Source organism: Balaenoptera borealis (assembly GCF_965194805.1).
Source record: "Balaenoptera borealis genome assembly, chromosome: X".
NCBI classification, from domain to species: Eukaryota; Metazoa; Chordata; class Mammalia; order Artiodactyla; family Balaenopteridae; genus Balaenoptera; species Balaenoptera borealis.
The window spans coordinates 64,302,786-64,329,521 of record NC_138881.1 but is presented as its reverse complement, the minus strand read 5'-3'; the positions used below and the strand labels follow the sequence as shown (position 1 = coordinate 64,329,521).

The 26,736-nt window shown below is 34.4% G+C and overlaps 1 protein-coding gene across 6 annotated transcripts in view; it reads left to right on the top strand.

Moving 5' to 3' along the window:
* ATRX (ATRX chromatin remodeler) overlaps window positions 1-26,736 on the top strand; it is a 242,920-nt gene that overhangs the window by 64,851 nt on the left and 151,333 nt on the right. For 3 of the 6 annotated variants that reach the window (XM_082376914.1, XM_082376917.1, XM_082376918.1), the window contains 8 exons: window positions 8,174-8,229; window positions 9,134-9,186; window positions 10,077-10,201; window positions 13,241-13,354; window positions 17,510-17,619; window positions 19,276-19,343; window positions 19,647-22,726; window positions 26,375-26,447. In XM_082376914.1, the coding sequence (XP_082233040.1) occupies window positions 8,174-8,229; window positions 9,134-9,186; window positions 10,077-10,201; window positions 13,241-13,354; window positions 17,510-17,619; window positions 19,276-19,343; window positions 19,647-22,726; window positions 26,375-26,447 (3,679 nt within the window). The remainder of the gene's footprint in view (window positions 1-8,173; window positions 8,230-9,133; window positions 9,187-10,076; window positions 10,202-13,240; window positions 13,355-17,509; window positions 17,620-19,275; window positions 19,344-19,646; window positions 22,727-26,374; window positions 26,448-26,736) is intronic. The other 3 variants (XM_082376915.1, XM_082376916.1, XM_082376919.1) reach the window with 3 other exon arrangements.

Genomic DNA, 26,736 nt, shown 5'->3' with positions numbered 1-26,736 from the left:
TAATAGTCATCAATATTGTAATAACTTTGTATGGTGACAGATGATAACTAGGCTTGTAGAGGTGGTCATTTTGTAACCTATAAAATATTGAATCACTATGTTGTGCACCTAAAACTAATATATTAAGTTAATTATTCTTCAGTTAAAAGAGTTGAATGGAAACCTGCATTCTTGATGAGGCATAAAGGAATTTAGGGAGACGACAGTAGGTTTAGTAAAGTGAGAGAGGAGATCCCACCTAGAAGAGAGCTACAGTTTGGGAGCTCCGGAACCTGCAAAAACTCTTGCCATATCTGGTTGAATCACAAGTGCAGCCCAGATTCTAGGTAGCCCAGTTAGGGCTAAAAGAACAGAATAAAGCTTTCAACTTCTTACACTAGAGGGTATATATTTTGGGGTTTGATTTCAGGTAAGTTGACTATCTGCTATTAACAAAAATATCAACTGTAACGGCATGCAGTGTTTTTTCACTGTATCTTTAAAAATGTCCAGTACCCAATCTGAAATAAAAAGAGGAAATTGTGACTCATGTTCAAAAGGAAAGGCAAGCAGTAGAGACAATCCACATATGTCTCAAATGTTGAAATTAGCTAACAAGAATATTAAATCAGCTATTGCAACTATGCTTTAGTGTAATAAAGCAAATACATTTATGATGAATGGACAGGTAAGAAATCTCAGTACAAACATAGAAAATGTAAAAAAGAACCAATTTGAAATTCTAGAACTGAAAAATAAATTTCTGAATAACAAATCATTGTTTGTACTTAACAGGAGATTAGAGATAGCTGTAGTAGTGTCAGTAAATTTGATGATAGTCTAATAGAAATTATCCAATCTGAGAATAGAAAACATTGAAAAATAAAAAGTGTGCAGAACACTTGCTCTTCAGATCCTTTCCCCAATAAATCTGTGTAGTTATCAACCAAATACATGTAAAGAATAGGACTGTTTAATGATAGTCAGAGAAAAAAATGTTGATAGAAACTCTTAGTTGGCCCAGTGTTTTGTAGTTAGCCATATACTAACCTTGCACATACTTTGATACATTTTTACCTTCTTACTTCATTTTTGTGGTGCTATTTTAAATTCCCTGGTTTTTAAATTTCAGATTCCAGTTGTTCATTGCAGGAATTCAGTTATGTTTTTTATGTCAACCTTGTATCCTGTGAACTTGCTCTAGGTAGCTTCTTTTTCATCTTTTAGATTTATTGGAATTTTCTACCTAATCTGGTTGTCTGCAAATAGGGTCACGTTTATTTCTTCCGTTCCATCTCTTTGCCTTTTAATTCCTTTTCTTGCCTCATTATGCTGGGTAGGACTTTCTGTATTTTCCATTATTACGTTGAAGAAGAATGATGATAGCAGACGTCTTGGTGTTTCTGATGTTAGTGGGAAAGCATTCAGCTCTTTCACCATTAAGTATGATGGTTACTGTATAAGATTTTTGTAAATATTCTGTCAAGTTGAGGAAGTTCCCCTCCCCTAGTTTTCTGAGTTTTTTCCCTAAAGTGATATTTTTATTGAGATGGATGTAGATTCATATGCAGTTGTAACACACACACAGCTCTTACACACTTTTCCCAGTTTCTCACGATAGCAACATTCTACAAAAGTATAACATATTGTCAGTTAACCACGTTATTGATATCTACCAATCTGATTTAGATTTCCTCAGTTTTACTTGTACTTTTGTGTTTTTGTTAAGTTCTATACAGTTTGATTACCTTGAGTTGATTCATGTATCCACCACCACAGTCAACATGCATATTCCTCATCTTGCCCTTTTATAATCATGCTCAGCTCCCTACACCTACTCCTACCTGTGCCTAACACCTGGAAATCACTAATTTGTCCTCCATTTCTAAATTGTTTTTCATTTTAAACATGTTCTATAAATGAAATCCTATAGTATATGACATTTGGGGATTGGGTTTTTTCACTTAGCATAATTCCCTTGGGATTCAGCCAGGTCGTTGCATGTGTCAATAGTTCTCTCCTTTTTATTGCAATGTGTAGTTTTCTATGGTATGGATGTACCACAGTTTAACCATTTACCCGTTAAGGGACATCTGGGATGATCCCAGATTTGGGCTGTTACAAATAAAGCTTCTGGTAAACACTAGTGTACAGGTTTTTGTGTCAACATAAGTTTTCATTTCTCTGGGATAAATACCCAGGAGTGCAGTTGGTGCGTCATAGGATGGTTGCATGGTTTTTTGTTTTTTTTTTTTTAAGGACACTCCTAAATTGTTTTCCAGAGTGGCTATACCATTTTATATTCTCACAGCAATGTAAGAAGGATCAATTTCTCTGCATCCTCTCCAGCATTTGGTTTTACCACTATTTAAAAAATACTTAGACATTCTGATAGATATCTAGTGATATCTCAGTGTGGTTTTAATTTGCATTTCCCTAATGACTAATAAAACTTTTAACACCATTATTGAGATATAATTTACTTACCATACAATTCACCAGTTTAAAGTGTACAATTCAGTAGTTTTTAGTATGTTCACAAATACATGCAGCCGTCACCACAGTAAATTTTATAACGTTATTATCACCTGAAAAAGAAACTCTGTACTCTTTAGATATCACCCCCTACCCCCAGCCTTAAGCAACCACTAATCTACTTTCTTGTCTTTATAGATTTCCCTATTTCAGACTTTCTTATGAATGGCATTCTATTACATGTGGTTCTTTGTGACTGGCTTCTTTCACTTAGTATAATGTGTTCAAGGTGTATTTATGTTGTAGCACGTATTAGTACTTCATTTCTTTTTATGACCAAATAACATTCCTTTATATGGATATACCACATTTGTTTGATTTGTTGATGGACAATAACATCTTGTTTCTACCTTTTGGCTATTATGAATAATGCTACTATAAACATTTGTAAACAAGTTTGTGTGTGGCCATATATTTTCATTTCTCTTGGTTATATACCTAGGAGTGGAATTGCTGAGTTATATGGTAACACTGTTAAATCCTTTGAGGAAATACCAAACTGTTTCCCAAAGTGGCTACACCATTGCACATTCCCCCCAGCAGTGTATGAGGATTCTGATTTCTCTGCATCCTTGCCAACAGTAGTTGTTATCTGACTTTTTAATTTTAGCCATCCTAGTACATGTGAAGTCGTGTCTTATTATGGTTTTGGTTTTCATTTTGCCTAATGGTTAATGATGTTGAGCATCTCTTCATGTGCTTATTGGTAGTTTGTATATATTCCTTGGAGAATTATCTATTTAGATCCTTTGCTCATTTTTAATTGGGTGTTTGTCTTTTTATCATTGATTTATAAGCATTATTTATATATTCTAGACTTTTATTATGATAAAATATACATAATATAAAATTTACTATTTTAACCAATTTTAAGTATACAGTTCTATGGCATTAAGTACATTCACACTGTTGTGTAACCATCACTACCATCCATCTCCAGAACTTTTTTGTCTTCTCTACCTGAAACTCTGTACCCATTAAAATCACTAGCTTCACAATCCCCTTTACCCCCAGTCCTTGGCAACCACTATTCTACGTTCTTTCTCTATGAATATGACTACTTTAGGAACCTCATATAAGTGGGGTCATACGGTATTTGTCCTTTTGTGTCTGGCTTATTTTACTTGGCATAATGTCTTCAAGGTTAATCAGTGTTGTAGCATGTATCAAAATTTTCTTCCCTTTTAAGGCTGAATAGCATTCTGTTGTGTATATGTGTGTATTTCTTTAATTTTCTTGATGATGTCCTTTGAAGCACAAATGTTTTTAGTTTTGATAAAGTCCAGCGTATCTATTTTTATTCTTGTTGCTCATACTTATGGTGTCATGTCTAAGGATCTATTTCTAAATCTGGGGTCACAAAGATTTACCCCAGTATTTTCTTCAAAGAGTTTTATAGTTTAGGCTCTTATGTTTAGGTTTTTAATGATGCATTTAGAGTTAATTTTTGTATGTGGTGTAAGGCAGGTCTCCAACTTAACTTTTTGCATGTGGATACACAGTTGTGCCATACTGTTTGTTGAAAAGACTATTCTCTCCCTTTTGAATGGTCTTGGCATGCTGTTGGAAATCAGTTGACCATAGATATATGGGTTTATTCCTGAACTTTCATTTCTTTTCGACTGATTCTTATGTCTGTTCTTTTGCCTGTAGTACACTGTACTGATTATAGTTGTTTTACACTAAGTTTTAAAATCTTGAAGTGTGAGTCTTCCTATTTTGTTTTTCCTTTTGAAGGTTGTTTTGACTATTCTGGGTCCATTTTAATTCTACATGAATTTTAGAATGAGCTTGTCAATTTCTACAAAGAAGTCAAGTGAGATTCTGACAGGGATTGCCTTTTTTTAAAAAATTGTAGATCAATTTGCAGAGTATTGCCATCTTAATGTTGTCTTCTGTTTCATGACCATGCAGTGTTTTACCATTGATTTAAGTCTTTAATTTCTTTCAATGATGTTTTGTAGTTTTCAGAGTATAAGTTTTTAACTTCTCTTGTTAAATTTATTCCTAAGCATTTTATTCTTTTTGATGGTATTATAAATGGATTGTTTTCTTTATTTTCAGATCATTCTTTGCGAGTGCACAGAAATACAGTTGACTTTTGTATATTGTTCTCACATCCTTCAACCTTTCTGAACTCATTTATTAGTTCTAATATTTTTAATGGATTTCTTGGGACTTTCTCTATTCAAGATAATGTCTCCAAAGACAGTTTTACTTCTTCCTTTTCAGTCTGGCTGCCTTTTATTTCTTTTCTCTTGCTTACTTGCTCTGGCTAGTATTTCCATTACAATGTTAAATGGAAGTGGCAGGAGAGGATTTCCTTCTCTTATTCTGATCTTAGAGCGAAAGCATTCAGTCTTTTACCATTAAATATGATGTTACCTCTGGGTACTTTGTAGCTTGTTGTGGAAGTTCCCTTTATTAAGAGTTTTTTTAAAATAAATTATATTCTTTAGAGCAGTTTTAGGTACACAGAAAAATTGAGTGGAAAGTACAGAAATTTTCTATTACGCGTCCACACACATGCACAGCCTCCCCCACTGTAAACATCCTGCACCACAGTTGTACATCTGTTACAGTTGATGAACCTACAGTGACAAGTCATTATCATCTAAAACCCATAGTTTGCATTGTATTTCACTCTTGATGTTGTACATTCTAGGGATTTTGACAAATGTATAATGACATCTATCTATCATTATAGTATCATACAGGTTAGTTTCACTGTGAAACTGTACACCTCAGATTGGGGCTTGAACCCAATCCTGCCTCAGATGGGACTAAAACCCAGTCGTGCCTCAGATGGGACTTGAACCTGCAACCTCTGGCTTAGGAGGGGACTCAAACCCTCCCAAGCTGAAACCGCACACCTGGTCTCAGGACTCAGTGAAGCTCAGATTTTTATGTCTCAGCGCAGAAGGAATTCAGCGAGAGGCAAAGTGATAGGCAAGAAGTAGATTTATTAATGTAAGATGCATGTGAAGTATACAAGCAGGCAGGCAAGAGGGCTCTGCCCTGAGAACTAAGTTGGCTACATTTTTACAATCAAAGGAAAAGTGGGAAAGGAGAGAAGACCACCTTCTTCCTCTTCCTTTGTAAAGATGTTGCAGGAAAATGGGGTGCAAGAGGATGGTCGTGTTCCAGGTCTTGGGTGAGTTCCTGGGATGTGCTGCCAAGTGAAAGTCCCTGGCTTCGTGCAAGAAAGAGTTCAAGAGCGAGCCATAGTGAGGTGAAAGTAGGTTTACTGAGAGAGATGCACATTCCGTAGGCAGAATGCGGTTCATCTCAGAAGGTGAGAGAGCAGCCCTGGGAGCTACACACTCCATAAGGTGTGGGCCACCTCAGAAGTAGAGAGGCCCTGGGGTGTGGGGGTGTTTATTTTTTATGGGCTTGGTAATTTCATAGGCTAATGAGTAGGAGGATTATTCCAACTATTTTGGGGAAGGGGCGGGGAATTCCAGGAATTGAGTCACTGCCTACTTTTCGGCCTTTTATGGTTAGCCTAGGAACTGTCATGGTGCCTTGTGGGTGTGTCATTTAGCATGCTAATGCATTACAGTGAGTGTATAACGAGGCTCAGGGTCTACTGGAAGTCGAATCTTCCACCATCTTGGGCCTACTTGGTTCTAACCAGTTTTTGTCATATCCTCAATGGCTGTCATTCTTTTAATGGTTGTGCCCTGCCACCCTCCCTCCTGTCTCAAGTGCACTAAAAATCCTCTGTTCCATCTATCCATCCTCCCCCCTGTCCCCGCCCCCAAATCCCTGGCAACCATTGATCTTTTTACTGTCTCCATAGTTTTGTCTTTTCCAGAATGTCATATAGTTGGAATCGTACAGTATGTAACCTTTTCAGATTGGCTTTTTTCACATAGTAATATACAATACATTTAAAGTTCCTTCATGTCTTCTCATGGCTTGGTAGCTCATTTCTTTTTAGAGCTGAATATTATTCCATTGATTGGATGTAACACAGTTAGTTTATCCAATTCACCTTTTGAAGGACGTCTTGGTTGCTTCCAAGTTTTGACAATTATGGGAAAAAAGCTACTTATGAAGGTGTTTATATAAATAAAAATATTTAAAACCATCTGTGTGCAGTTTTTTGAGTGGACTTTATTTTCAGCTTATTTGGGTAAATATCAAGGAGTGTGATTGCTGGATCATGTGGTAAGAGTTTGGTTAATTTTGTAAGATATTGCCAAAAGTGGCTGGACCATTTTGCATTTTTTTGAGCGGTGAATGAGAGTTCCTGTTTCTCCGCATCCTTACCAGCATTTTGTGCTGTCAGTGTTCTGCATTTTTTCCATTGTAATAGGTATATAGTGTTATCTTATTTTTTTAATTTCCAATTCCCTAATGACATATGATGTGGAGCATCTTTTCATATGCTCATTTGCCATTTGCATATCTTCTTTGGTAAAATGTCTTCAGATCTTTTGCCTGCTTTTAATCATGTTGTTTATATTATTATTGTTGAGTTTTGGGTTTTTTATATATTTTAGATAATAGTTCTTCATTAGATATGTCTTTTGCAAGTATTTTCTCGCAGTCTGTAGCAGAAAGACATGTCTTTCATTCTTTTGAAGTTTGCTAGTATTTTTTTAAGGACTTTTACATCTGTATTCATAAGTGATGTTGGTCTTTTTGTAGTATCTTTTCTGGTTTGGTATGATACTGGTCTCATTGAATGAGTTGGGATGTGTTCCCTCCTTTTTTACCAGAAGAGTTTGTGAAAAATTGGTGTTAATGCTTTTTTTTTTTTTGAATGTTTGGTGTAACTTCGTGGTGAAACCATCTGGACCTTTGCTTTTCTTTGTGGGTAGTTTTTTGATTCCCAGTTCAGTCTTTTCAGTTATAGGTCTCTTCACATTGTCTCTTTATTCTTGTGTCAGCTTCAGTAGTTTGTGTGTGTTTAGGAATTTATCCGTTTCATTTAGGTTATCTAATTTGTTGGCATACAGTTGTTCATGATATTTCTTTATAATCCTTTTATTTCTTTAAGGTAAGTAGTAACATCCCCTCTTTAATTTATCATTCTAGTAATTTGAGTCTTGTCTCCTTTTTTTCTTGGTCCATCTAGCCTTAGTTTTTTTTTTTTTCAGTTTTATTCATCTTTTCAAAGAACTTATTTTGGTTTTGTTGATTTTTCTCTATTGTTTTCTATTCCCTGTTTCATTAATTTCTACTCTAATCTTTATTATTTCCTTCCCTCTGCTTCCTTTAGGAAGTTGTTTTTTTCTTTTTTTAGTGTCTTATGGTAAAGGAAAATACAATTAATAATGTGATTTTATTTTTAGTAGAAGATGGAACTTAAATTTTCTTCTAAGAGAAAAACCTTGAACAATTACAATAGGAAATGTTTTGATTACAAACTGCTCTTTTCAGAAATGCTGTTTCAGAAGGGATTAGTGTGTCAAAAGAGAGTGATTTTAATCAGAAAACTCTTTTTTAACCAAAGCAATATTATTTTTTAAAAAAATTTTTATTGGAGTATAGTTGATAGAAAACTCTTATATTTTAATGTGAGTAAAGTACTACCAATACTGCCATACTACATAGATTGAAAAATAGGTTCATGGAATCGTAGGTATTGGTGTTCTATTTGATAATGCACCAAAGAGATAAATAATGTTTTTATTTCTTCTCTTTTAAGATAAAGTCAGTGGTTCTGGAAATAACTCTGATATGATGGAAAACAACAAGGAAGAGGTAAGAATAATTTGAAGCATTTAAAAGATATTTATTAATTAATGCTAATCAACTAGAGTATGTCATCAGGTTGCTTTTATTTAATACGTGCATGTGTTTGAGTTTACTATCATACCCAAGTATTATTACAGTACTTCATTTTGGGTCGTTGTCCACTTTTTGATGGTGTTCATTGTTTTTGTTATTGTTGTGGTTTGCTTCAGCTATATAGCTAAAGTCAGACAACGGAAGGCTTGCTAACAGATAGGTATTTGAGTGTTATTATATTGCAACAGTGGTGCCCAAGGTGGTTGTTATGGGCATAACCCCATGGTTCTGAGATCTCTCAAAACTGAATATTTAGAGTCTCTTAAGCAGTATTATTGGAACCCATCCTGAGGTCCTTCACCTGATACCCCAGCCTACACTACAGTTTTAGAATTCTTCCCACCTAGTGTAAAAAATTGAATCCAATAAAATATACTGATTATATTGGCAAAACCAAGGTAAATTTAGTATCTCAAAGGAAATCGTAGAAGGTACTCTGTGCCATATGTTAGGATAGAGAAAATGACACATTTTTAGATCCTTAAAACTTTTCTGCCTCTGTTGGGATCTGATTACCTCTACACCTTTGTTTTGTCTTTGTTGGCTTAGGCCAAGATCATGATATAGCAGTGTATCATCTTCTGTACCTCAAAATTCAACAGTAACAATTTAATGAAAAAAATTAATCTTAAATCAAGGAAACCTTGAGAGTAAATTAGAATTAGTTTTTGAAGTTCCTTTTAGAAAAATATTTTAGGCATAAAAATTATATCTCATTCTATCACTATATTAGAGATCTTGGTATAGGGAAACAGTTAATTGTAGGGATGTTTCTCTGAGAGTTTTACTCACCTTTGTATTTATTTCTCGCATTTAGGGAGCTAGCTCTTCAGAAAAATCCAAATCATCAGGATCATCACGATCAAAGAGGTTGGTTGATGTTGAAGGGAAAAAAGTTACTTTCTTTTTCAGGTTGTTTTATTTTCTTTTTCTTAGAATAATCTTTTTTTTCTAAACTTAAAGCACTCTGTTCTCAGTAAACTATTTTATACAAACATATGTATATTTAAAAAGGGCAGTATAGTATAATGAATCTCTTGTATCCATCACTTGACTTTTAATTTTAATTAAAAATTTCCCAGGAGGGGATTTATTATATATTAGTGGCCCTGGAAATATGTAGATAATTTCTGTCAGATAATATATGTGCTTTAAAAACAAGGAGAAAAGGGGAAATGAAATGTTGAATTCCTCATGAGGCAATATGAGTTTTTTAGGGTTATACGAAATTGTCTAGTATGGGGACTGGTAGCCATCATAGTTATGAGGAAGTTATAAGAAGATCAAAGAGTGGTTAAAATACTTGTCTGTGTTAAGTTGTCAAAGTGAATTGTACATAACAACTGAAACTACCTCAAAGCATAATGTAATGCCTAATATAACTGTGGAGTGTAGTTTTTATTAGAAGTTTGCAGTTTATTCTATTGGACTTTTACTTTTTTGAACCAGTGGAAATGTCTCTTAATAATCACAGCTTGCTTGTTATTAACTTATTCCCTAAAGTAGTGATTCTTAAATAGGAGTTCCCTTCAAAATCTTCCTCATAGCTTTTTCAGAATGCACATGCTCTGATCCTTCCCAAGACCTACTAAATCATAATATTCAGTTATATGGTAGAGAGATGTATGCTTCCCTAGGTGATTCTGATATGTATCCCTGGTTAAGAGCCACTGCTTAATCTAAACATGTTATTTATGTTACTTGGGTATTTTTCCAATAGCAGAAATGTCCATAATTCTGTGGACTTAATTCTTTCATAGGAAACCTTCAATTGTAACAAAGTATGTAGAATCTGATGATGAAAAACCTTTGGATGAAACTGTAAATGAAGATGCTTCTAATGAAAATTCAGAAAATGATATTACTATGCAAAGCTTGCCAAAAGGTAAAGTGTATTAATTTTTCATATGAAGTTAAAGTTGAAATGCATTTTTAAATGTCATTATTATAAAATTGGAACGTGATTACTTTAAGCTGTGTGTGAAGGACCAAACCTAATATTTTGATAGTGATGGTCTGGAAATGTATTAGTATGGTAATGATAATGTGTGTTATTGAGGTTCAAAATTTAGAATATTCAGTCAGGTTTGATAAGAAAAAGACTTATTTTCTCTTTCCATTGGGTTTTAGAAAAGGGATTTTATTTTCCAAATTATGCTTGAACGTGGAAGTTGGTTTAAAAGTTTAGTATATTAAGTTTTGGTTCAGTAAATTTTAATGTGCTTGCTTTATAGAAAAACAATGAATACTCTGAAAACTTCTTAAAAAAACACTTAAAGTCTAGTTTAGTCTTACTGCATTCTTAAATTCCCTAAGATGCAAAGCTGAAGTTACCTATTAAATTTGACTTAGGTATATTTCTTGTAATTATCATTTTAAAAATGCCTTGTTACATTTCCTCTCAACCGTTGTGTTTCTAACCTTAAAAGTGCAGTGATTAGATTGGGGCCTGGGCAGGGGTGGGGAGGGGGGAAGCCAAATGAAAATCTTGGACTTTTCGTAGCCCACGTCTGAGAGCAGTGTGATTACATGATGAGAGAATGACAAAGGTCTTGGTAATTTCATAGTGTTTCAGAAATCAACAGTTTAGATTTTTTTCTTTATTAAATAATATGTTTAAAGGCTCTTAGCAGATTTTTCAAATTTTTTCTCACAGATCATTTACAGCAGTATTTACTACTTTATTCTCCATCTCTACTTATGTTTATGTGACACATTTTTTGATTATGGAAATTTAAAAAAATGATGAGTTAGGAGAATAATACATTGCTTGACTAGGGCAAATTGGGAGTTATAACAGATGAGAAATGAAATGAGGAAAAGAAATGAATGAGAGAAAGAAGAGAGATAGAAGGAAAATTGATGGGCCTACCATTTACTTGGCTTTGAAAATCATCTGTGACAATTTTATGTAATGGTTTTGGTGGCCTACGGCAGAAACAACTAACATGGGAGTCTTGAGTCCCATAGGCAGTGACTCACTTTGGATTATTACATTCTCAGTGGTTGTCACTGGGAGTCCTTATGATGGCCACTGGGTGAGCTAAGAACTAGGAATTCCAATCTTTTAATGATATTGTGGAAAAGAGTTAGTATGGGATGTTACGAACCTGAACTAAGCGTAATTCTCTCCCACTAAACCAAAAATAGACCTGTTTCATAAGGTTAAATTTGATTGATTATAATTATTGTTATAATACTATATTGAGTATGTATAAGTACCAGACTCTTAAAAAATTAACTTATTTAATCCTCAAAACAATGCTGTAAGGTAGTTACTGTTTCTACTTGTAGAGATGAAGGAACAAATTCAGAGCTCAAGGAACTTTTTCAGCTTTAAATTGAGAAGCTAAGATTTGAACCCAGGTCTGCCTGAATCCAAAGCTAGTGAGTGCTCTTTCCACTCTGCTGCTTTGCTTCCATTTAGAGAAGAATCTTCAGAAAGAAATCTGGTTTTTTTTGGTTAACTATAAATGTTTAGCTTTTTTCAAATGCCAGGGCTTCTCTGAGAGTATATATGTGAAATGGTTGTTGTGAATAAAGGTTTTTCCTGTGTGTGGAGATTATTTATATTTACCAGTTTGTAAAAACTCAATCCTTTGTGCCCTATTTCCCCCCTTTTTTCAGAGACTCAGAAATTCATTTAAGTAGGTGCTATACCTTGCTAAAACGCTAAAACTTGCTCGCTAAATAACATAGACCCATGTTTCAGGGAGACAGCCCCTGACAACTACCAGATTTTACAGTTGGCCCTCCGTATCCGTGGGTTCCGCATCTGCATATTCAACCAACCGCAGATCAGAAATATTTGGGGAAAAAAGTTCTGGAAATTTCCAAAGTGCAAAACTTGAGTTTGTCGTTGGCCGGCAACTATTAACATAGTGTTTACATTGTATTCGGTATTATAAGTAATCTAGAGATGATTTAAAGTATACAGGATGATGTACGTAGGTTATATGCAAATACTATGGCATTTTATTTAAGGGACTTGAGCATCCACGGATTTTGGTATCCAAGGGGTCCTGGAACAAATCTCCCATGGATACCGAGGGATGACTGTACTTTCTTAATTGTTGTCAGTAATGCCCAATTACTAAGCCCAGCAATGTAGGTAAATGTGAGACCTGGACCCTTTTTACTATGCCCCTGCTTTATTTGCTCTTGAGAGATTAAAATGAAAACTTAAATTAGCAACCTCTCTCCTCAGTTCACATGTTTTATAGCTAAGAAAGTACATTCTTTCTAAAAGATTTCCATAGGGACCAACAATTGATCTCATTCTGCAATTTATTGTCCTAGCACTTGAGCTTAAATATCTTAAGGCAGTCTTTGTTTAAAACTCTTTAAGGACTTGGCAGGGTACTGAAACTTTGATGTATTATTTGGGAAATGCCACAGAATAGGTATAGCAGTAATAGCAGAATTAACTTCTCACATTGTCCCCCACTATCCTCCCCCAAAGCAATATAAAACAACCCCTTAAAAATCTTTTTCTGCATTTATGATTTGGCTTATGAGAAGAATAGGATGGCTTTTTAAAATTTTCTCTTCTGATCCTTTTATTTTTTAAACTGTGGAACTTAGCATGGATGTTCATATTCAGAACAGCTTTTGTGATAGGCAGTATAAAATTCAGAACTGGGCTAAGGCTTTCTACTTTATTCACACATTTCTGTTATGAATCAGTACATAGTACTGCCCCCCCCCATTTTTATGAACTATATTCCAACAAGTAATCTGTTGACACCTGGCCCTTTTACTATTTCCCTGTTTTATTTATTCTTGAGAGGTCCTTATACAAATATTGAAAGCTTGAAAGAAACAAAACTATGTACCAGCAATGTTGGCTTTATCTGAACTGAAGTCTTGTACTTCACTTGCACATTTAATATGTGTAATGGTTTTTTAAATGAAATCATTCTAGGTACAGTGATTGTACAACCAGAGCCAGTGCTGAATGAAGACAAAGATGATTTTAAAGGGCCTGAATTTAGAAGCAGAAGTAAAATGAAAACTGAAAATCTCAAAAAACGCGGAGGTAAATACAAGTGAAAATGAAAACATGAGTTTAAAGTGCTGTTTATGACCATATTGGAAAATCTGATGTGCTTACTAAAAATACCTCCACTTTTCTGCCCATTGTTTTTTAAAAGCACTACTTAAAAATAACTTCTGTTTCTTTCTGAGCTCTGAAGCAGAAAAGGTTAAACACCATTTATCAAAATGCCTTTGCCTTCAGTGGCTATTAAGTTATCTCAAGAAGCTTACTATTTCCTTCTTACACATGTTAGTTCTGTAATGCTTATATGCCAGAATACCATGTGTTCCCTCTCACCCCGAAAGAATTTTAGATTTGGATAAAATCTTGCCTGTGGCCTTCAGGTAACTTTATACATATCTAAAACATTGTTTCACAGAGTGATGGACATCTGCATTAGTGTCACCTGGGGTGCTTATTAAAAATGCAAGTCCCTTGACTCCACTCATAACAATTTAGAATTTCTGAGGATGATGTCAAGACTGTGCCCCAGTTTGTTCTTATGTGCGTTCAAGTTAGAGATCTATTGATCTAAGGATATCAGTGCAGAGATGAGTAGGAAGGAGACGGGAACTAGAGCTAGTAACCTTCCCTCCATCTGTCTGAGCCGCCTTTCCCTTTGTCTGTCTACCCTCACTTATACACACAACCATTGGCTAATCATCTGTAGAAAGGTAGCATAAGGAGGATGCATTTAAAAATTTACAACAGTGGAGTATGTGTCCCACTTGTTTGTGTGTGAGTTTAAAATAGTGCCTGTATGTATTTTTTGGGCAGATTAACAGAGTCAGAATCCATTACTATAGGAAGAATGAATCTGTAAAAGATAGAACATGACACTAAATTTCTGAATAGAAGTGTAATGGAAGCATGTCTGTTAAATATTTATCATGTAAATTGTGAAATTATAGCATAGTTCTTGGTGAAATTTTGTGTAGATTTTAATTTCAGTGCTATGTGATATCTTGATGGTACTAGTAAGATACATCTGTATTTATAGTATATATACACATTTGTGTATATACACATGTGTGTATATATATGTGTGTGTGTGTATGTATATATATATATATCGGTTTTCAGATTCAGTAATTCATTAGATTGTTGGAGAAAATCAAGGAAATGTTGTTTAGTCTTTTGTCCACAAGGGGGTGTTCTACCCCTTTCAAGCATAAGGAAGATACATTGAGAATCTAATTCATAGTAGGGAAGCTGCCATTGCAACAACAGAGCTCACCAAAGCTAAGTAGTATTATTTAAAATAAGAGAACCTGCAAGTAGAAGGTGATGATAAGGACCAGTAGTAAGAGTTTCTTTCTTTTTATTTCTGATTATGGGTCCTCTAGGGAAGACAGATAACTAAGTGTATTGTGTCAAAATTAATATCTAATTGGTGTCTTTTGGGGAGGGACTCTGGAGCAGTCAGTGCCTCAAATGTGGATAACAGCTAAAAGGAGAATAAAAAAGAACCACAGTTATTGGGGAGGGTGTTTTTAGTGACACTTTACTATGCTGCTGGTATTTGGTCTGAGCTGATATGTCTCTGGAACATTTTATTGAGTGTTCTGTGTAAGAATGTTTATATTGTACTTAAGGGAAAATGTATGTTTATAGCCATATAATAGCACTTAAAATCTTTCATGTTAATTTTTGTCTTAATGATTTGCTACGTCTTTAAGCTGTTGGAAATCACACAGGAAATTTAACTATGTTTACTCATATACACATGTACGAATAAACTAGTGATCTGAGGTACTGAATTGCTAGTTAATATTCAAACTTCCTAGGAAAGTTAGTTCTAAAATTGAAGTCTAATATAGGAAACTGTCAAGAAGGTAAACTTTATACATAAAATAATCCTATAATGATTTGAAACAAAATTAAACACAAAAATATTGATCATTTCAGGAGCCATTGTTTTTTAAATACCATAGCCTATTTTGATATCCTTTCCCTAGTTTAATTGTTAGAAAACATATTTTACACCTAATTTTTCTATATGGCAGAATAATTTTGTTCTTTCTTTAAAACTGATAAAAATGTATTGAGCTCAGAATTGAAAATGCCTCTTTTCCATTTATACACTATATATATTATAATCATGAAGATATTTCATAACTAAAAATAAAAATTTGAAACATACATGCATAGAAACAAGTATGTATACTAAAGTAACACTTGAGCATTTTACAATATTTGTTTCAGATCTCACTTAAATAAGATCTCACTTAAACTAATTGGTTTAGTCCTACTCTCATCTATTTATCCTTCCTTTCACACCTCAGGTTGTGATTATTTGACGTTTGTATGCATGTGTGGTGTTCCCATGCATGTTTTTATATTTTTCTTTACATATTTTTATTCTTACAGCATTTATATTTAATTTAAAAGTATACAAAGTAGTATCTTGTATATATCCTTTTGTAGCATTTCTCATCCAGTATTGATTTTGACATGTATTCATATCAGTAAATGTACAATCTAGTTTTTTGTTTTTCGCTCTTCTGTAGAATTTAGTTGTATGAGTAAACCACTATCCATTTCCCAAATGTGAAATTATTTCTAATTTTCGTTTTCAAATTTTTCCAATTTGCTAATTAACACTGCAATGAATAGCCTTTATATGAGTCATTGTGCACATATGGGAGAAATTCTCCAATGGATCACCTAGTTTTTTAAAATTCTTGAGTGATATATGTGCGAAAGCACATAGAAGATACTTAATATTATCTAACAGTGGATGAACATTCAAACTCTAGCTTTTTGTTACCTTGCTTATATGAATGCAATCATTATTTGACATGAAAAAGCACACTGTATATTTATTTATGTTAAAAGAAATACAGAGTATATGAATACTCAAGATCAAAACTAATGGAGGAGAATATGATTTAAAGGAAAATATTACCAGCTTATATAGTAGGTCTTCAAATTCTCTATATTTTCTGGAAAAGTATCATGGTGCCCTTATACCTTGGTTAAACTTTTTTAACTTCTGCAAATAAAAATATTTGTGATAATGCTTGGGTCCATGGTGCTTTGGACCTTAAAACTAAGAAAAACACAAAATAGAAAATTAAAAGGTGAGAAATGTATTTGTTGTTTTGTCTTTCATTTAGGGATAGAGACAGTTTTTTTTCTTTTTCTTTTTTTAAGTCATTCACCTTTTTTTCTTTTGGTGAATGCAGGCATTTTCACTGGCCTCTTTTGAATCATAATCTATCATCTTATTTGGATCAAGGTCTTGGTTGCACATCAGAGTCATCTGTAAAACTTAAAAAAGAAAAAAGTGTCCAGGAGATCCCCATTCAGTGGGTTAGGGGTGGGAATGGCTGTCCCTGTTTTTAAAAGATTCTTTGGCTGATTCTAATGTTCAGCTCAGATTGTGAAGCACCGTGCAGAACTAGGGACGAGAGTGAGGCAGGAGAGGTCCCCTTTATTGTGTAGGTTATCTCCCATCTGTTTTTCTGCAGAAACTGTGGAATGGGGCTCTGTCAAAATGCAGCCATTCTGAAGTTTTGCTGTCAAGATAGATATACCTGCAAATCTTATTTGTCCTTATTTGGAAATAATAGTGCCGATATGGAATAGACATAGAAAAAAGGCAGGTTAATGGGGATTGTGGATAGTATTGAAGGGAATCTTAGGAAGGAAATTGGTAATATAAAGTTAGCAGGTTTTCACATAATATTGAAAGGATCTGTGTAGACAATTCCATTTTGAGAATAAAAACTTAATGGCATACCTAACTTAAGTACAGGGTTACAAAAGAATCTATTCCATATATTTCACTTCCCCATTCTTTAAGAACTGATCCTGAATTTCTTTGTGAAGCAGTAGCAAAATGAAAAAGAGCTCTTGACCCCTATTCTTAGAACTTCTTTTATGTAGTCTCTTCATGTTATATCAAGTTGTTGTAAGAAACAGGGTTTGTATCTGTAAAAGGGAGCAGGTTAGCTCTGCAATTTGTCAAGGTTGTCATGTTTTTAGTAAGTCCATAAAATTATTAACCTTTGTATTTGTGTCCAAAATGTCATTTTCCCAAGGATTATGAGGTATTTAATTTTCAATTCGAATGTTGGGAAATGCTGACTAAAGTATATATCTTTTTGTATGTGTGTATATGTGTGAATAATGGTCACTCCTTTCTCCTAGAAGATGGGCTTCATGGGATTGTGAGCTGTACCGCTTGTGGACAACAGGTCAATCATTTTCAAAAAGATTCCATTTATAGACATCCTTCACTGCAAGTACTTATTTGTAAGGTATGTAATGATCTGTTGGTAATTAATTCCACAAATATTTGAATGCTTAACATGTGTCAGACTTTTGATGCACAGTGATGAAGACGGAAATGGTCTCTGCCATTGGAGGACATATAATGTAGTGAGGAAGACAGACATGAAAGTCCCAATAAGTGCTATGATAGGGGAGATACTGTGTACTTTGGGAACACACAGGAAGCCTTTGTAATTTGGAGTTGGGTTGGGGGGGGGCTTTATAATGGAGATGATGTAGGTGGTACCTGAAATATAAATAAGAATTAGCTTGGCAAAGTGGGATTGGTTCAGCATATTCTAGGCCAGAGGCAACATAGTGTTCAAAGGCTCAGAGGTGAGGGAGAGTGTGGTGTGTTGGGAAACTGCAGAGTATATATGTGTGCACACATATGTTTTATAACATTCCCTCTTACATACTCTTATTACCCAAATCTGAACTCTCCATGTGGAGCAGGGTTTTGACATAATTTGGAGGTAATAGAATTAAAAATGTTTCATATGTATTGAAGATAGTTTTAACAGTCTGTGTAAACTTTTTTACAAGTAATACCTTGGAATTAATTTTAAATATCTATAATATCAAGGTTATCATTTCCTCAACTCATATTACTGCTAAAATTAATCCTTTGTTAGTTTGCTTCCCAATAAAATGCCTCCTTGAATTGCAGGGGCAGACCAGGCTTTCCTTAATTAGAGTCCCAGTTCTAGATCTTGTATGAATTTTTGATAGATGTAGACCTACTTAAATGTACTAAATTTACTCTGTCTTTTAGTAATTTGTGTCCTCCTTTCCTTGAATTCATTTCAGCCAGGAGCCTGTTTAGGGTACATGTTGTAGCTTCTAGTTTTAAATTGTGACAGCTGAATTTTATATTGTTGGATTTGTAACGTGCGTTGTTTTTCTCTTTTCTTATATACGTGACTGTTTTTTTTTTTTCCAAGGGCCAGTCTGTTGAGCCTAGCCCATTTCAGTAATCAGTAGTTTTCATCAGTGGGCATGGAACCTTCCCTTTTCTCCAGTCCCAGTGAAAAGGAATTTAAAGTCATTCAGACTTGGATTTGAATACCAGTTTTGCCTCTTCCAGTTGTATAACTTTAGGAGATTTATTTACATATTAATGAACCAAAGCCTTTTCTCTCACATTGGGCTGTAATACCTCCTACCTTGCACAGTAGGTATTTGAGATTTAAAGATAATGTAGGTTAATGTAGGATACTGTTGCTCAGCTCTATACATAGTAGCTGTTTATATATGATGACTAGTAAATTATTATTAACTAATAGCAACATCTAATACATTTTTATGTAGATCTTTGGTAGCTAGCCATATGAGATCAGAAATTTGCTTTACCAAGATCTTTTATCAACTTTTATGTAAGGAACAGTGGTACTTGATGATATGGAAATCTATGTCAAGGAATTAATTTCTTGAGCTATTCCTGTGTCTGGAAAGTACTAGTAAGGGTAATACAGTGTTATCGCTTTGATTCTCTAAACACACACACACACACACACACACACACACACACACACACACACATTCCCTGTACTTTTTTAATGACTTAAAAAATAAAGTTTTTCTCCTTTATGAATGTTAACAGTTTTGAATAAATTTCCCCTTTCCCTTTTCTTTTTTAATAGAATTGCTTTAAATATTACATGAGTGATGATATTAGCCGTGACTCAGATGGAATGGATGAACAGTGTAGGTAGGTAATAAATCAAGATGAACTAAAATTCAGTGTTGTCTGCTTTTTGAGGCGAAATTCTTACATAGTCTGTTACTAGATCTATTTTTTATAGTATCATCATTGATATCTTTCGTGGAAGGTTGTTCTTTTCCACGTAGTCCTTGGTTTATGTCTTTTAATTTTCTAATAAAGAATAAGTAAATGACCAAAATTACTTTGCTATTAAAATTGCTGCCAGGAAATTTTAAATTGCTTTAATACTGTAAAGGTTTAAAATGTGTTTCATTTCAGAATAATATTTTAATCTTTAAATAATTTCAGATGGTGTGCAGAAGGTGGAAACTTGATTTGTTGTGACTTTTGCCATAATGCCTTCTGCAAGAAATGCATTCTACGCAACCTTGGTCGAAAGGAGCTGTCTACAATAATGGATGAAAACAACCAATGGTATTGCTACATTTGTCACCCGGAGCCTTTGTTGGATTTGGTCACAGCATGTAACAGCGTATTTGAAAACTTAGAACAGTTGTTGCAACAAAATAAGAAGAAGATAAAAGTTGACAATGAAAAGAGTAGTAAAGTATATGACCATACACCCAGATTTTCTCCAAAGAAAAACAGTTCAAATTGTAATGGAGAAGAAAAGAAATTAGATGATTCATGTTCTGGTTCTGTAACCTACTCTTATTCAGCACTAATTGTGCCCAAGGAGATGATTAAGAAGGCAAAGAAGCTGATTGAGACTACTGCCAACATGAACTCCAGTTACGTTAAGTTTTTGAAGCAGGCAACAGATAATTCAGAAATCAATTCTGCTACAAAGTTACGTCAGCTTAAGGCTTTTAAATCTGTGTTGGCTGATATCAAGAAAGCTCATCTTGCGTTAGAAGAAGATTTGAATTCAGAGATTCGAGCTTTGGATGCTGTAAACAAAGAGAAAAATACCAAAGAGCATAAAGTCATAGATGCTAAGTCTGAAACAAAAGTACGAAAAGGAGAAAAACCCTGTGCTTTGGAAAGGAAGGATATTTCAAAATCAGAAGCTAAACTGTCAAGAAAGCAGGTAGATAGTGAGCATGTGGATCAGAGTGTTGCAGTAGAGGAACAAAGAGCAAATAAAAATCCCAGTGGTGAACATAAAAAATCTGATAAAAAAGAAGAACCTCAGTATGAACCTGCTAACACTTCTGAAGACTTAGACATGGATATTGTGTCTGTTCCTTCCTCAGTTCCAGAAGACATTTTTGAGAATCTTGAGACTGCTATGGAAGTTCAGAGTTCAGCAGATTATCAGGGAGATGGCAACAGTGGAACTGAGCAAGAACTGGAGAGTTCTGTAAAATTAAATATTACTTCAAAAGACAACAGAGGAGGTATTAAATCAAAAGCAACAGCTAAAGTAACAAAAGAATTATATGTTAAACTCACCCCTGTTTCCCTTTCTAATTCCCCAATTAAAGGTGCTGATTGTCAGGAAGTTCCACAAGATAAAGATAGCTATAGAAGTTCTTGTCTGAACCCCAAGCTGGAGAACTGTGGACTTGAACAGGAAAAGAATGATAATGAGCATTTGGTTGAAAGTGAAGTTCCATTACTTTCAGAAGAATCTGATCTTCGAAGATCCCCACGTGTAAAGACTACACCCTTGAGGCGACAGACAGAAACCAACCCTACAACATTTAATTCAGATGAAGAAAATAATGACACCGTTAAGGAGAAACAAAAACTATCAGTTTCAATGAGAAAAAAGGATAAGCGGAATTCTTCTGACAGTGCTATAGATAATCCTAAACCTAATAAATTGCCTAAATCTAAGCAGTCAGAGACTGTGGATCAAAATTCAGATTCTGATGAAATGCTAGCAATCCTCAAAGAAGTATCCAGGATGAGTCACAGTTCTTCTTCAGATACTGATATTAATGAACCTCATACAAATCATGAGAAGACTTTGTATGATGTAAAGACTCAAACAGGGAAAGATGATAAAGGAAAAAGGAAACGAAAAAGTTCTACTTCTGGCTCAGATTTTGATATTAAAAAAGGCAAATCAGCTAAAAGGTCTATCATTTCTAAAAAGAAACAACAAAACCAGTCTGAATCTTCTAATTATGACTCAGAATTAGAAAAAGAGATAAAGAGTATGAGTAAAATCGGGGCTGCCAGAACAACAACAAAAAGAGTTCCAAATAAAGATTATGATTCTTCTGAAGATGAAAAACACAGCAAAAAAGGAATGGATAATCAAGGTCAGAAAAGTTTGAGGACTGCCCAGGAAGGATCATCTGATGATGCTGAAAGGAAAGAAGAGAGAGAGAATTTCTCTTCAGCAGAAGGCATAGTTGATAAAGACAAGACTATCATGGAATTGAGAGATCGACTCTCTAAGAAGCAGCAGCCAAGTGTTTCCTCAGATGGTGCTGATAAGCTTTCTTCTGGGAAAGAGGAGAGTTTTAATTCTCCAGAAGACAAAAAGGTTGCTGAAACTAAAGAAAAGGCTATGTATCTGAAAACCAAAATGTGTAAGAAAGTACAAGGTGGCTTATCTGATGTTGCTGAGAAGTTCCCAAAGAAAGAACAGAGTGATGAATCCTCTGAAGAGGATAACAAGCAGAGCAAAAAGGGAACTGAAGAAAAAGAAAAGAAAACTACAGACTTGAAGAAAAGAGTAATTAAGATGGAACAACAGTGTGAATCATCATCTGATAGCACTGAGAAATTACCCGAGGGAGAAGAAATTTGTCATTTTCCTAAAGGCATAAAGCAAAATAAGAATGACACAACTGATGGGGAAAAGAAGAGTAAAAAAATAAAAGATAAAACTCCTAAAAAGAAGGATGAATTATCCGATAATGCTGAGAAGTTACCAGGGAAAAGAGATAGTTATGATTCTTCCGAAGATAAGAGGAGTAAGAATGGAACATCCAGTCGAGAGAAGAAAAGGTGCAACTTACCTGAAAAGAGTTCAAGGAAGAGACAAGATTGTTCATCATCTGATACTGAGAAATATTCCATGAAAGAAGATGGTTGTGATTCTTCTGATAAGAGACCGAAAAGAATTGAATTAAGGGAAAGAAGAAATTTAAATTCAAAGAGAAATACCAAGGAAGTACAAAATGGCTCATCATCTTCTGATGTTGAGGAAAGTTCCGAAGATAATAAAAAGCTGAAGAAACAAAGAGCTTCAGCTAAAAAGAAGGCAGGCAATATGAAGGAGAAAATGAGAAACTCCCTAAGAACAAGCACTAAAAGGAAGCAGGCTGACATTTCTTCCTCATCTTCTTCTGACATAGGAGATGATGATCAGAATTCTGTAGGTGAGGGGAGCAGTGATGAGCAGAAAATAAAGCCTGTGACTGAAAATTTAGTGCTGTCTTCACATACTGGATTTTGTCAATCTTCAGGTATGGGAAAATAAATAGAAAATTTGTACTTTCTCCCTCTTGAATAACTACATTGTTTAATTCTCTCTGAAGTCAATCAAACGCAAGGTTACTTACTGTTTAGGAAAACACCATTTAAAAATTCTTTATAGAGATTTACTAGAAACTCTTTCTCCATTTTTTGGTCATCATTGGGAGGTATTTGCAGTATTGTTAGTATTCTGTATCAACTATATCAAGTGTGTTGGGTAAATTTATCAATGTTTAATGCTTTTCTTTGGAGTAATGAAAAGTAATTTATGAAGGAAGATCAGACTGGTTCTAGTAGTTCAGTAGGTATTTATTCAAGTAATGGAGATGAGTGCTTGGTATGGATATAACATGGTGTGTGAAAGTTTTAACTGCTTTGTCATTCATCTGACTTTTTAAATTGGGCAGAGTAACTTTGTGTCCCGTGAAATCCTCAGAAAAATTTAAGTTTATTTATTGAAACCCTTTGCTGATGCTCATCAATTTTTTTCTAATGACATGAACAGATATTTCCATTTTTAACACTAACAAAATAGAGGAAGAAAGAAATCCAGAAAGTAGGTGGATTACCCTACCCTGATGAGATAGAGCACTAGGACAATTAGGGTTTGGGTCAACTGGTCATATAATACGGCCCCCCCCCAAAAAAAAATTTAAAAATATTTATCATTATGGCAGTTCTTTAAAAAAAATCAGTTGTATAATAAATGTACACTTGCTGGTCATATTGTCTTTTTTTTTAAGTCAGTAAAACCCATCAGTTAACCAGGGACACTTAAAATTAATTTTAAAATATTTATAAAGTAGATTTCTCATGTAACTGTGTTCCCAGCACAAGCAAAATGTTAAAATTTTTCCTTTCCTTCCTTTTGTTGTGATTTTCCATTTATCACAGTTGGATTTTAGTGGAATTCACTTGAATCTTGATTTTTAGTAAAACTTTAAATCCCTTTTTTGGAGCTCCAGTGAGTTGGTTTGAAAACCAAGTGGGATATGCATGGTATACTCAGTTTAACGCTCTGCTATATCAGATGCCTAGATGGAGTTCTGCTTGTATGGCTGTTTTAACTACAGGTCCGCAGTCCCTGATATTCTTGGGGCTTAATGTATTTCAGGATTTTCAACTCTTTTGTTTTTAGGAAGATAATATAGAGTAGTTATCATATATTATATAGTAGCCCCAGTAGGTCCTGAGGCCCCATAATCAAACACATTAGTATTTCCGCAGCAAAACATATGAACATTTACATGTAAGAGGAATAAACAGTTCAGATTAGATTTTGCTGCCAAATAAACTTTGGCACCACCTTACAAAACTTTAAATTTTGAGAACTTTTTGGATTTTCGAATTGTGTATGAGATTGTGGACTTGTATTCAAAACATAGTATAATAGTTGCTAAATTTATTTATTTTCCTAATATGTCCAACTTAATTTAGGTGACAGTTTTTATGAGCTCTTAAAAAGCCTCCCCTGCTCCCGTAAATTTAGAGGATTCCAATTTATTCAGCAATAGTTGGGTATCCTGTTACAGGGTACAACATTTTCCTAGAAATTGGGGCTTGGGAATGGCATGACCAACCAAGATGAAGAACATGGTCCTAGGAGATTACAGTCCAATGAGCAAGATAGACATAGATAAATCATTATTAAAAAAAAATACCGGAAGAAAGATATAAAACTAAAATGGGGCTGCGTGATAAATAGCAAGTGAGCCACTTAATCTAAATATTGGAGGAAGACTTAAAAGAACGGGTAGCATTTGAACTTGACTTTGAAGGATGGGTAACATTTTCAAAGGTGTAGTAAAGAGGAACAATGGTAATATCACTAGTAATATTTCATTTGAAGATTGGTCTGTTTGAATGAGGTATTTATTGTCAGTTTGCTAAGATATTGTGAGATTTATTATTGCCTTTCTACATTTAGCATATTTCTATCCTGAACCTGTAGGTGTCTGTGTTCCTTATGGGTTTTTTTCTCCAATATTTTCCCCCAGCATTTTATTATGAAAAAAATGTTAAATATACAGAAAAGTTTCTACAGTTAACATTGTACTGTATTTGCTTTATCACATACTTATCTATATATCCTGTCTATCCATCAGTGTACCTAACTTTTTCCCCCCTTTTAACTGTTTATTTCGAAATAATTATAAATTCACAGGAAGTTGCAAAAAAATGTACAGGGAGGTTTTGTATGCCTCTCATTAATTTCCCTCCAATGGTAACATCTTTCATAATTATAGTGCGATCTCAGAACCAGGAAACTGAAGATTTATTCAGATTTCACCAGTTTTACATGTACTCCTTCATTTGTGTGTGTGTGTAAGTATTGTGCAAAATTTGTATCACGTGTAGCTTTGTAAATATAACCACCACGACAACCAAGATATTGAACTGTTTCATTACCACAAGGTTCCTTTGTGCTACTCCTTATGCACACTCCCTAGCATATCCCTATTCTTAACCGGTGGCAATTATTAATCTGATTTCCATCTCTGTAATTTTGTTATTTTGAGATGGAATCATGAAGTGTGTAACCTTTTTTTTTTAAAAAGGATTCCAGTATGAACTTTTATTCTTCTTCTTTTTTTTTTTAATAAATTTATTTATTTATTTTTGGCTGTGTTGGGTCTTCGTTTCTGTGCGAGGGCTTTCTCTAGTTGCGGCAAGTGGGGGCCACTCTTCATCGTGGTGCGCGGGCCTCTCACCATCGCGGCCTCTCTTGTTGTGGGGCACAAGCTCCAGACGCGCAGGCTCAGTAGTTGTGGCTCACGGGCCCAGCCGCTCCGCGGCATGTGGGATCTTCCCAGACCAGGGCTCGAACCCGTGTCCCCTGCATTGTCAGGCGAATTCTCAACCACTGCGCCACCAGGGAAGCCCGAAGTGTGTAATCTTTTGAAATTGTCTTTTTTCACTCAGTGTAATGCCCTTGAAATCTTTGATGCATTTGAAAATAAATGGTAAACATTAACATAATTCTCCCTGGTTACTTCAGCATATATAGTGTTAACTAGAGTACAATGTTTAAGGTTGTTTTTGAGGCAAAATTTACATACAATGAAACGCACAAATCTTAATCTCTTTATAGTTTTAATCAAAGGATAGAAACGTTGCTTTTTATAAGGAAGTAAGTTTTACTGTACTTGAATATATCTCTGGATGATTCTACTCCTGGATACCATACAAATTCAAGTATATTTTAAAATTATTTGGTACTACCAAGTATTAATAGCATTTTAAAAAGTTCTTCAATGATACAGGAAAAATTAGACATCTGTTAACTTTAAACTTAAAATGGATCACTACAAAGCTTATTTCAGCCATAAACTTTTGCTAATAGGGTGGTGAATGATAAAAGATTTGTTACTGGGAAGGAAGAGTTTTAAAATTCTTGTGCTCTGGGGAGGAACTTTGAAATATGTAACATCCAACTATTTATTATTTTGCTGCTGGTACTTCTTAAATTCCCGATTGTACTTTCCTTATAAATTCTTTTTATTCATGTTTTGGATCCCAGAGTATAGTTTAGAACTCACTAGTTGTTTTAAAGTTTTTGGCTTTCAGTTTTATTTTACATGGTTTTACTTATAAAGATAATTTAAAGCTAATTTTAAGTACACTTTTGTTCCTTCAAGGAGATGAAGCCTTATCTAAATCAATGCCTGTCACAGTGGATGATGACGACGATGACAATGATCCTGAGAATAGGTATGATTCCATCTGTAAGGACTTTAAAAAGATTATAACACACCCTAGGCATGGGCACAAACAGCAGCAACGGAACCACAAGCAGGCTGTAAAAACCAGGAGTGCCTGCCTTAGAAAGACTCGCTCACAGTCTTCCTGCAAGTTTGAAAGAAAGGCCAGAAAATGGGCTAAAACTCAGAAACCTTAAAAGAAAGTAAATATAAATATTAACACACCTAGCATAGGGTGTGTTATAAATACAGCACTGTCAATTTTTATGTTTCCATGTAAACTGTGATAGTTTTTTGAG